Source organism: Antennarius striatus, chromosome 18 (assembly GCF_040054535.1).
Source record: "Antennarius striatus isolate MH-2024 chromosome 18, ASM4005453v1, whole genome shotgun sequence".
Classification (NCBI taxonomy): Eukaryota; Metazoa; Chordata; class Actinopteri; order Lophiiformes; family Antennariidae; genus Antennarius; species Antennarius striatus.
The window spans coordinates 15806510-15818905 of record NC_090793.1 but is presented as its reverse complement, the minus strand read 5'-3'; the positions used below and the strand labels follow the sequence as shown (position 1 = coordinate 15818905).

Genomic DNA, 12396 nt, shown 5'->3' with positions numbered 1-12396 from the left:
CTTTCATTATTATCCCTTCTCAACAAAAATCAAACCTTTATGCTGAATGTGCAACCTTTAAAAACGCAATAACACCACTGCCAATGATGATCAATTATTCTACTACAGTTTTCATTAAAAAATACATTTATCTTTCTGCAAATTTAATAGATTTTCATTCATTCAAGAAATGAGTCAAATTTAGAAGAAGTATCTCGTGATGTCTCTTTTCATGTGTAACACAAGCCAGAGTGAAGAACCCTGCCTCCAGACATGAACTGAGCTTTTAAAGTGACGTAGACCAAAGATGGTACAATCTTTACCTTGAGCCAAATGGAACATGAGGGGAGATGAGGGGGAGGGCGGGTGGGTGGGTGGGGGGGGTTCACTGCCGTGGCACAGAAAAGAGGGAGGACTCAGTCCTTAAATAATGCTTTATCCATAAGTGACTGCGTTGTGCATAGTACTGTACTACCACACATTAAACTGTACATGCACTGAAAAAATAAAATCATCAACCACTGGTGCGAAGTGAAAAACGAACAACATTACCCAAATGAAGGAGTCCATGATTTCTGTACTAGATAATCTCTGAGACCATAGAGGCTGTGCTGTATGGCGAAGGACTGGTTATTTTCTTTCTTGCTACATGAAAGACATCCTTCATTTGGCTCACATTTGTCGGATACTGTGCATCCTTAAAGAGTTTCTAAGAGTATAGAAAATATTTAGAGCATCACATACACTGACTGCGTGTGTGTCCGATAGACTGTACACAACTTATATTACCACTTTCTCTCGGTTTTTGTACGTGTGTGTGTGTTTGTGTGTGTGTGTGTGTGTGTGTGTGTGTGTATGTGTGTGAAGCTTGTGATAAAATGATCAGTCTGGGGCAGGAAACACCAAGTACCATGTGTTACTCTGGGGTTTAAAAGAAAACAACCATAAAGATCTGCAAGGACACTGTACCGCTAAAACAGTCTAACTAGAGACGATGCAAATACAGTACTGAAGATACAATAATCACATAGATCAAAGCTCTGCAAGTGTCTTAAAAATATAGACATAAGACACGCAAGACGAGAACTAACAGTTATGCCTTAAGTCTATGGCTACAGGCGCTACAGTATAAAGAAGGATGAAAAGAAAACGGGAAAAAACAAAGATTTGATGCAGGAATCTTTACACAATTTCCATTTTAGGATGAAACCTGAATCATGAGGAACGGCATTCATCAAAATACCTCATCATCTAGTGCATTGTGGTTAAGAAGTCCTTCCATATTCACAACACACCAAATATGTACCATGTGTTTCTATCCCATAATATAGTATTTGTGTGTTGTACCTCGTCAATTCGAAAGGAGACCCAGAGAGGCAGACAGAGACAGAGGAGTCTAAAGCAGTCGAGAAATAAAAATCATTTCATTAAAAATATACCTATGTGTTTAACTTTTAAAGCTGTAGCTTCGTCTAAATTGACAGCCGCTCACTCCTCTTCCGTTCCACCTCAATGTGCCCCTTCGCTCTCCTGACACAGGCTTGTGGTCATTCAAAGCTATTACTATGGCACTTAAGCACGCTTTAAATTCAATCCATCTTTTAGAAAAAAGATAATCCCCAGAAAAGCATCTCCCCTTTATCCCTCCCCATCCCAGCTCCAGTGACTATACCCTCCTGGGTTCAAGGTTTCTTAGCCACCCTTTGGTGTTATGTGAGCAGCCAAACCGGTCTTTTCAGGGGGTGACAGCTCAGGTCAAAGGAGAGTTTGCAGGCAGTCTGGGGATGACAGATTGGGCCTTTGTCTATGGACAGTTATCACATATTCAAGGCAAAAAATAAAGGAGGAGAAAAAGAAGGACATAAATGCCTCACGCCAATTTTCTTATCATCCCCATCTGGTTTCTCTCCTCCTTAACACTATCTTGACAAACATTTGTGTGCTTATTTTGTCTTCTATTAACACATTGTGTTTGTTTTTCTCCCTATCAAAATATATTTTCTTTTCCTTTTTCACGTTACTTCGTAGCTGACACTGTATAGTTATATCTGGCTAATGTGATACTGTCCACAAGTTAAAACTCACAGCATCAGCCAGGCAAGCTGTACAGTGATTCGTTACTGGTGGTGTGCTTATTCTGAAGCCATGCTGTCAGCAAGAAGTGCTCTTTACTGGACCGGGTTCCAGCCAAGTATTAACATCAAATCGTGGCTGTTGAGTCTGTTTTTTTTTTTTTATACAAGCATTGCTCAGAGGTTCATTCTTTTCCCAATGCATGTGAGTAAAAAAATTGTATTGTTCCCACCCTGGTTGGCATCATACACCTGCTGGTAGAGAATTCATCTGGGATGCTGGTTCTGGTTCTGAGAGCGAGCCAGGACTGGGTAGGCGAGATTTACATTCAGCTGGTCGTTGTGTTGGACCAAGGAGACGTTTTTGTAGTGGAGCACCAGCTCTTTGAGCGATGAGTACAGATTGTAAGGCTCGGCAAATCCATAACCTGTGGCCGTCTTGTAGACGACGCAGTGCTTGGCATCACCTTCCACACTGCAAAGGACAGACGGCAGATTTTTAGATATTCTACATGCCTTAAAAAATAGAGTCAGTTTCAAGTATCAGTCAATTTTGAGAAATGTTTTGGAAATTCTGTTAGTGGTAAAAGAATGATTATTTTAGAAAGAAGCTGACAGCAAACTAACATTTGATCACAGATCATATCAAAAACAGAAAATCAATTTAAACATGATAAAAATAATTTGATTGATTTTTTTCCCCCAAAATACTTAAACTGAAACTCACACTACAGAGCAGGCATACGAGCCCTTCTGTGATTGGCTCTCCCGGATGAGGAAGGTCCCATCACATTTGCCTCTCAGCATCTCCTCAGCCTGGGTGCGTTTGATGTCACCCACGTACCATGTACACTCGTCATGGTGGGGGGAACCTTCGTCTTCCTCCAACGGGTAGGAGCTGGGGGAACAGGATTAAAGCAGCAGACGTGTTATAAACACTGAGCTGCCTTTATTAAGGTGAAAGACATAAAAGCCCCAGTGATACCAGTAAGTGTAGCTGTGCTCTTACTTCATCCCAAACACTTACTCATCAGAATCATTCTTAATGCCCAACCACTCATGGATCTTTTTCTGCCTTGTCCCCTTTTGTGTCAGCCATCTACAAAGCAAGAAAACCACAGGCAATTGATCAATGTACAGAATGTTTTAACTAAATTATCTAAACAAATGATAAGTGTATGGAAAAGAAATTCTTTGTTGAGTCCTCTTACATTAAGTACTGGTCACGGATTTTGCGGAGCTGCATGAGATCCGGTTTGAGGCTGTTCATCTTCTTGTCAATCTCTCTGTTATCAGAGACCTGTTGTCTCAAGTCCTGCTCAAGTTTAATCTTGCTGTCATGGATCTCCTTCACGCGAGACTTCAAACGCTCCGAGTTGCTCTGGATCCTGATTGGAAAGAACGACACAATGCTGTCATAATTATGTTCCTAATGTGGATCCAATGCAACTCATCCGTCTTCCTGCTTTCATTTGACACTTTCATCTTTCTTCTGCAGTTGATTCAAACCATATTTTAAAGAATGTCATGTTCAGAAACAAACAATGTACTTTTGGATTTCTTTTTCGTTGCCCTCTCGTTGGAATCGCTCCAACGACTCTCTGCTGTAGCGCTCCTGAGTCTCACACTGCTCCTCAAAGATCTTGATGGTCTCATTGAAGGCCTCAATGGCCGTACGTTTCATCTGCAGCTCCTGTAGCAAAGACAGCCATATTGTGAATGATAGTTTGATTCTTTCTGTTGTTTCATTTAATCCTCAGCCACTAACACATCTTCATCCTGCTTATGTAAGACAGTGATGTGACTTATTATCATTTACTTGATAGATTGTTAAAGAAAGAACCAATGAATGTTGGATTACATTTGAAATAAGAGGAAAATCCATGTATTCATTAGTTTGAGTCTGAGCTTGGGAACTCGTACCTGTGTGGTGCGTGTGTACTCCTCATACAGAGAGTCGTACTCGCGACTCTTGTCCTGGTACTGCTCGTGGTATACCTTCAATTGCTCACCCACCTCCTCTATACTGTTTTCCTTCACCAGCTGAGCCATGCAAAATCCAAATGAGAGCAAAAATCACCAGTTTAATGAGAGAAACAAAGATGCACAGGAGGATTGTAGACAAATTTAAATTACAATAAATTAAAGATAGGCTTGTAAAGCAAATTTGAGTACTTCAAACTCCTGCTAGTGCTACATATCCCCCTGCATCACTGACCTGCTGGTATTTGGAGACAGGGTACAGGAGCTTTGTGTCCAGCTTGGCATTGTATTGGGCCAGGGACTCATGGCGGTAGTGACTGATAAGATCCACGACAGACAGGAAGGTGAGAGGCTCAGAAAAGCCGTACCTCTCGCCTCTGTGGTAAATCTTGATGAGCTTGTTATTCCCTCCTTTCCTGCAGGGGGTGACAAACGAGACAAAATAAAACATTTTTAAATAAACCAGACTATATAGAGACTCACTGTCTCACTGTGGGAGACAGTGAGCCAGTGCTGCCAGTGTAGCAGAGCCAGAGGGGTTACCTGAGAGTGAGGGTGTACTCTCCCTGGAGTTTACTAGAGGCATCTCGGACCAGGAAGGTTCCATCAGGGGTGTCTCGCAGTTTCTCATTCACCTCCTCCCTGAAAAGACGAGGATATGAAATTGTACTTCATGAACAGTGGTCAGATATTTCAACAGCACCTCCAAGAAAACCCTGCATGAAGTCAGATCCAATTCAACGGTAACTAGACAGTACACAGATAAGAGACTTCTTTTAAGGCAGTTCTATTTTTCTCAATTTTGCTGAAAGTCTCAATGCTATGAAGTTTTAGCCCTAATAATGTGATTCCTTGAACATGAACCCCCTGAGAATTGGGAATCATACTGGTATCCATAATCATTTATTGTTTCGCTTATCTTGAATGTTTTTGGAGGTAGGAGAAGGCCAGACACACACAGGGAGAACAAGACACCTCTGAACAGAAAGGAATTGAACCTGGAACCTTCTTGCTGTGAGTTAACAGCGTTACCTACTGTGGCACCATGCTGTTTGGAATCAATATTAGTTTGATAACTATTCAGAGAAAAATTACAAAGGAAGTTTTGCAAAGGATCTAGTTATGTAACTTCTGAAAATAATGTTAAATTACTAAACCTTACAAGGCCTGTTGCCTGGTTTATAACCTCTGTCACCAACAGTTAATTAAAATCTGTTCTGAGCAATGATCCACCTATGAGACAAAACACAAAAACATAAAACATTCTTATAACAATAATCTATTTTTAGAATTTACCTGGAGATTTCTCCCCAGTACCACTCAGCTTCCAACAGAAGGCTGTTTGGGTCGGTCATTTTAGACTTCGCTGGCTTTGCTGGGAGAACTGGAAAAAGTCCAAGACATCAATAAATTAAATCCATTACAATTGCATGAATTTAAACAATCAGTTAACTCATGATAAACTCCTTGGGAAACTGCTACAAGAGATGACAGTATGACCACAAAACTAATGATATCAAAAGGGAAAAGTAATAAAAATTGCTGATATGTGTGACGTGTGTGAACCTAGAATATATATTTTGGCAGATATGACTCAGACACAATAAAAATGGATGTTTCAGATGAAATCACATTTCATTTAATCTTTTAAAAACTAAAAACATGAAAAAGGAACAATTACTTCTCATGGTTTGAGAATATGTTGAGTTTGATGAAGCTACATAGAATAGGTTGTGACAAAATGAAAAAATATACATACAGTGTCTACAGCACAGATAAACAGTGGTCCTATAATCCCCTGTTGGTCATAAAAACAACAAACCTGGAGGACTGAGGCCTTGTTCTGTAGTTCTCTCTGTCAGCAGTTTCTCCACCACAAGACCAGGGAATTCCTCATCCAATGATAACCTGTAATTTCATGAAAGGAGTGTTTTACAATTTTTAGCCAAGACAGACAACTTCACAAATAAATTAAAATTAGATTTGATCCCTTTTGATTTCTCATCCTTACATTAAAAAAAAACTTACCACGGGGTCAGGGAGCTTGTTCGAATCAGTAGTGGTCCAAATATCTGTCCCAGCGTGTGTGTGTCCAGGCCGTTGCTAGCTTGTGCCTGGGCGACCTTGGTGAGGTGTATGAGGAGGTACTGTATGGTCAGACGGTGATGAAGAGGGACGGCGGTGGAGCTCTCAAGGACCAGGCTTACCTCTCTGTCATGGCTTCCAGCAGCTGCTCCATCTGTCAGAGGCATTCAAACAACCGTGAAACATAGCTACATGAAGAGTGTTCATGTTGCTTGAATTGAACCTGAACGTCAAATTAATAATGACTCCAAAAGCACAGAAAATTATTCCCTGTATATTTCTGTAAAAATACCTACAATATATTTGAAATCAAATCATGCTGCATTTTGTGCAGAAGATAACTGGCTTCAGTGCTTCATTTGTAGTGAACTAATCTCCTCCTGGCATTTGACAATCCTCTGGCGGGTAGCCGACCTTGAATATTTGCTTAAATTATAGCTACAGAAGCTACGAAACAAATTTTTCAATCCACTGACAAACTGCATGCAGTTCATTGATTAGCTCATGCTGTTTTATTACGCTACGCCATTGTCTATAGAGAAAAAAAATCTCCATTTTAACAAATGTTTCCATTCTTACAGTCACAAGATACTCTAAAAACAAGGGAAGTTTATAAATTGATCTTTCACTTGATTGAGTTCAATTATACATAATTCAAGAATATTCTTCTAGAACTGGTGGAAATTCAGATTTAGGATATAAAGGCAGCTTCTTGGTCTTTGAAAGTCCAACACGAGAGTTTTGATTATTTAGGTCCATGAATTGCAACTTGTGTTCTTGCAATAGTTGTTCTTGTAATAGTTAGAGTATAGCTGTAAAGAAAAGTAAATGTTGTCACCACTTTATTTAGAAAAACTCAACATCCAACTCTGCATCTTCTTTTATTTCCATCAGTTCATAAGTTTACAGCACCTGATTAATGCTGATATAACAACTTTCAGAACCTCTGAAGTTGCTTCTTTTAATTTGTCTGCATATAGTGTAAAGCCCAAGTTTGTTTGTTTTTTTAAAAAGGGGAGGGGGGTATGATCAGCTGTTATGTGAAAACATAATTTTTTTTACCGCTTAACACCTCTTTTAATGACCCACCAACACACCATTAGCTTGTGAAAAAGATACATAACACACTTTCCTAAAAACCTGAAGAACCTACCTGCTGCCTGCTGTAGGACCTGCTGCTGCAGTGTGACAGCTGTTTGAAGCTGAGGATAAATACAGGCAGGGATGATGGGTGATGGAAGGTCTTTCAGGTAACGTAACACACCCTCAGACAGTGGGCCCACATCTGTGTGACAAATGTCACTCTCTGGAGCCCAAAGACAAAGAAAAATATTCAGGAGAACTGAGGACAAAAAAAATCTTGCAAATTCAATCAATCTCCCACATTTCAATTAGCTGACTGCTGTTGAATGCTAGGTGCAAGATTGCTTGTACTCATGTAAAATATCTAATTAAAGTTCCTATGGACTGCACACCCTTCAATCTTTTCATGCACTCATTTGAGGTATGCAATGACCTATTTACATAAGATCAATTATAATGTGTGTATCTCTCAATCAGACTCCCTCACCTGAGCTCAGGGTGTACACTGAGTTGTCTGAACCTGAGGAATCAGTCCTGTACAAGGTCTTTGAATCCAGACCTAAGAAAGACAAAACCAGCATCTGATGTTAATATATCAGTCCAACACAGGAGAATGTTTGCCAATATTCACTTTGTTGACCACTACAAGCTAATGGTAAATTTGATCACATTCACAGAGAGCGGCGACTGGTGTCGATGTGTTGTGCGTGGGTACTGGCTTATGGCATCAATTTGTAAAACTAAACAAATATTTAAAGATTCTCCCAAAATGCAATATTGAAGGAATTGCTAAAGAACACTTTCCTGAAAGCTTTCCAAAACATGTGTGACCAGTTTTATGCAAAAACAGTGAATTACTTTAAACTGACAAGAAACTTTCTCCATCGACACATTTGAATATAGATAATATGACTATGTTTTTCATACTTTATCTGTGTGCCAGCATTATTCTAATGACTTCCCACCCCCCCTGCCCCCCCAAAAAAGATCAATTTTAGATCAAGATAACCTTGCTTTTCATGCCATGTTGGAATATTTATAACACAGAGTAAAGACGAAAGTCATGCAGAAAGCCTGTGCAGAACTCAACAACATCCTTATGATGTAAACCACATTAAAGAGAATTTACTTCAAGTCACCAACAAACCCAAGAGACACTGAGTATGCACGAACTTCTGTGTGACTACTCAAGGGGAACCACATGCCTGTACATCTACATGTGCAAAGTCTGGCATGAGCAAAAGAAGCAGATGGTGGGAGGGAGACATTCAGACACAGATGGAAAGACGGGCATGCCAAACAGACAACAGACAAACATCTTGGTTGTTTGACACAGATATACCTATTTTCTCTATGGCTTGGATCAGGCTGACAAGGGTTGGGGGAGCCGTCTCCGGTGGCGTGAACTGTTCACTCAGGTCCGGCAAAGAAACAGCTGAAACAACGACACAAATCACTGTTACACGTCTGGCATCCAGCTTCTGGAAAGCCACAGGACTGCTGCAGCAGTGAAGAGGACAAAGCTAACCAGGAGCAGTCTGACATAGTGTATTACAGAAACATTATAGAAACAAATACACACATATATTAACACAGACACATACACTGCTCTCTCTTTCTGACGGATTCAAATAGACCTGAGGTGGATTTTAGTATCAGTTAGACAAAACGCACACCTTTTCGGAAAACCCCCCCAAAAAAGATTCAGTATTTTGAGCAATATTTGACTAGTAATAAATGTCTAAAACAGAGCTTGTGATGTATGGCAGTGTTAGATAGTAGTTAGATAGTAGTTTGTAGTAGAAAACCAGAGCAACTTACTGAATGTAAGAATGAAATAATTTTACCAAGGATTGCAAACAAAACAGGCAAAAAAAAATAAAGGGGGACAGCTGATGGAGAGCAAAAACTTTATCAACTTTACAACTCCCCATAGTCCAAATCAAACATCGCTTCATTTCAAGAGAGAGAAAAGGAGAGAGAGCAAGAGTGGAGGGAGACAGATCCCACCCCCCTCTTTTCCCTTTTCTTTTCTCTCACTTTCTCTCCTCCTGCTCTGTGCTGCTCGCTGTTTCGCCTTAGCTCTTTGCGTGAGTGGAGCACAATAAAGGATTTAATCAAAACTCCTGAACAAGCAAAAGCCCTGTGGCAGAATGCCAGACCCAGCCTATCCCGGACAGGCAGCTCCTCCTATTTGGCTCTGGAGCTGGGTTGTAAACTGGGGACAGAAGGGTAGGGGTGGAGGAGAGGCGTGAGGGATTGGGTAACGGTGGGAGAAGGGAGGGCCTGGCTAGGCCTTGGCAGTAGGCTCCGGCTCCTGGCATGGCTCGGCTAAACTGCTGCTGATTATTAATTTGGGGAGTTCAGACAAGTAACGCCGCGTCAGCACATTCCCCCTCCCTATCTCAGTCTCTTTCTAGTTCTTGTTCTCAGTTTCTCTGAATGTCTCTCACCCATCCTCACTCTCTTTTGTTCTCTTGCATTCTTGCTCTTGTTGGACATTCTCCTTTGCTCCTTTTTCTGTTTTTTTTTCACCCCTCTGTCTTTCCCTTACCGTGCCCACCAGTTCAACATGGAAACTTTGCCTGGCACTATCTGCAGTGAGCGCAAACAAACTTTAGCTTATTTGCATAACCCCGGTTCTCTGAGCAGCAAGAGTGCGTTTCTCACATTGGAAACGCCCTCGGCGTGACCTCATCAAAAGCTCCTAAATGCAATCTGCCAAGATTAGCAGGAACTACGCACATCAGTGTTAGGGAGGATGAAGACCATGAAGGAGTTTGACACTACGCTGCCCATCATTCAAAAAAACTATAACCTCTTCCTCACGACTTAGGGTTTGGTAATCCCAAGCACTGATTGGTCCAAGGAATTTGCTATAAACTCGGGCTTGCAAAAACTTGTGAAAGTGTGTGGATTCGCTCTATCCCATGAGAGAGCGAACACGTAGATTTGCTAGTGCCTGCAAGCCTTTTGCACTGCCCACTGCTTTGACTGGTTTCCCCATTTGATTCTTTGCCCAAGACACAAACTAATTGAAAAAACATTGTTTTGTCCACCATTTCCTGTAGTAAAATGGTGGGGAAATTCTTTTACACACACTGTATTTAACCTACAGGCCAAAGACCTGTAGACATGGCAAATGATGGTGAGATGGTGGACTGAAGGGCTGCTAAGTGGCAAAACACTGCAAGTGGTTTTGGGGTTCTGTTCCTTACACAAGGGTACCTTGGCAGTGCTCAGGAGGTGAACTGACACCTGCTCAGCAAACCAGTTCACACTCCAACTTTGGCCCACACAGGACTTGAACAGGCCACCCTCCGGTCCCAAAAAAAGATCCTTGCGGACTGAGGTACTGCCACCTGAGGTGTTCGGGAAACCTGGTGATCTGACGCCCGCTGGAGTGATGATACAAGGATACAAGTTCTTCCAGTAACTCTGGTAATTTGATCAAGAGTGGTTTTTCTTGTCGTAGCAGGACGGAGACACAGCTGAATGAACTTCAGGCCATTTGATGTTTAGCTTACCCGTGGCGCATTTGCACACATCCTGCAAGTCCAAATCTACAGAAGAGGAAGACGAACCATCTCCTGGCTCAACTTCCATAGAGGGTTGGGGTTTTGCAACCCAGCTCGAGCTATTGTTGTCGTCCTCATTGATCATTTGGAGTCGCGACAACCCAATGTCTGAGTCAACAGAGGCCCTGAGGCTGGGGGCATCTAATTGCTGGGGATACAGGCCATTAAAATCAGCTGACTATCCCAGCTCGGGCCAGCTTCAAAATTGGGAGCCATCGATACAGACATATCCATCTGCTCTAAAGCCTTGGAAGTAGATGCCAGAGTGGGCTCACTGCTGGAAAGGTTCATCTGGTAAGCCAAGTGGTGGCGGACTACTTTGACGGGAAGTTGTTTGCAGGGTATGTACTCGTCGGCAGACTCAAAGGGGACTTGGGCGTGTTTCAGGCTGCTACACATCATGCGCATCAGGTTAGTATCCCCACTCAATGTTTTATTCCTAAAAGGGCAGACTCACACCTGGAGATTCGCCTCAGTGGGAGCTTTAGCATTAGTCATGGTCACTAGCAGGATTTATGGAGCTGTGAAGCTGTGCTGTACGGGCTGCTAAAGTTACCTCGTGTGGTTAGGGAATATCAGACATCGACTGGGAACTTTGCAATTTCCAGATGGGTTACAGAGCAGCAGTGTTGTGACTCTGTTGTGCGTTAGCCAAGTGACGCTAGTTGTAGTTTGGGTGAGTCTTGCTTCTTGGTGTAGTAATATTACCGTAGTTTCGAGTGGTATTGCTACACAGAAGTTGAATGTTGCCACACTGTTGAGCTAGTATTCCTATTCCAAATAGATAAAGATATAGCTCTCGAGTAACTACGATGTGAACAAAGAACCCTTTAAGTTTTCACAAGCCTTAGTGGACAATTAAACTAAATCACAAAGAAGCCATTAGAACAAGAGAGGGGACTTATGCTCATAGTGAAAAGAGTTTTTTGAATGATGGGCAGAGTAGTGTCAAGGCCTCTTTATAGGGGGAGGGTCTCCATCCACCAAGGATGTTTCAAATGTGAGACACAAAGCAAGTGCTATGAAAGAGAACCTCTGCCTCTTCTTCTCCCTGTTGGCCATTTTAGCAGGTAGCCCTCACACCCCTCCTCATAGAGCTTCTTTCTCAAGTTTTCACAAACCAAAATCAAACATCTTAAGATATCACTGCCTTCTAAAACCCTACAGACAGGACAGAATAGTTAATCAGTCCTCAATAATACCAGTGTTTGACTGTTGGAACTAATCTGTAGTACCTGGGAGAGATTATGCTCCGCGTAAACAATGCAAGTGGCTGTGGGTGCAATGTGAAATATAAATATGCAAATTCCTTTGAAAGTAATTACCTGTTGGTAACATTTTTATTTTTTAAATTACATAAATTAAGTCAGTGTTTAGGGCGGCACGGTGGCGCAGTGGTTGGCGCTGTCGCCTCACAACACGGCGGACCCGGGGTTCGAGTCCCGCTCTGTGCGGAGTTCGCATGCTCTCCCCGTGTCTGCGTGGGTTCTCTCTGGGTTCTCCGGCTTCCTCCCACCTCCAAAAGCATGCGCTTCAGGTTGCCCGTAGGAATGAGTGTGAGTGTGCATGGTTGTGTGTCTTAATGTGTGGCTCCGCGGTGCACTGGCGTCGTGCCT

General features: G+C 42.0%; 1 protein-coding gene across 2 annotated transcripts in view; it reads right to left on the bottom strand.

Moving 5' to 3' along the window:
- Positions 1–361: 361 nt before the first annotated feature.
- The window catches only part of pik3r2 (phosphoinositide-3-kinase, regulatory subunit 2 (beta)), a 28726-nt gene continuing 16691 nt past the window's right edge, over positions 362–12396 (bottom strand). Inside the window, exons 3-17 of one of the 2 annotated variants that reach the window (XM_068340966.1) lie at positions 8545–8637; positions 7690–7761; positions 7273–7425; positions 6242–6273; positions 6063–6157; positions 5857–5942; positions 5331–5418; positions 4578–4676; positions 4270–4450; positions 3975–4094; positions 3602–3744; positions 3263–3439; positions 3079–3150; positions 2779–2949; positions 362–2526 (exon numbers count right to left, since the gene is read on the bottom strand). In XM_068340966.1, the coding sequence (XP_068197067.1) occupies positions 2319–2526; positions 2779–2949; positions 3079–3150; positions 3263–3439; positions 3602–3744; positions 3975–4094; positions 4270–4450; positions 4578–4676; positions 5331–5418; positions 5857–5942; positions 6063–6157; positions 6242–6273; positions 7273–7425; positions 7690–7761; positions 8545–8637 (1790 nt within the window). In that variant the 3' untranslated portion in view covers positions 362–2318. Of the gene's footprint in view, positions 2527–2778; positions 2950–3078; positions 3151–3262; positions 3440–3601; positions 3745–3974; positions 4095–4269; positions 4451–4577; positions 4677–5330; positions 5419–5856; positions 5943–6062; positions 6274–7272; positions 7426–7689; positions 7762–8544; positions 8638–12396 lie in introns of both variants that reach the window. The other variant, XM_068340965.1, reaches the window with a different exon arrangement.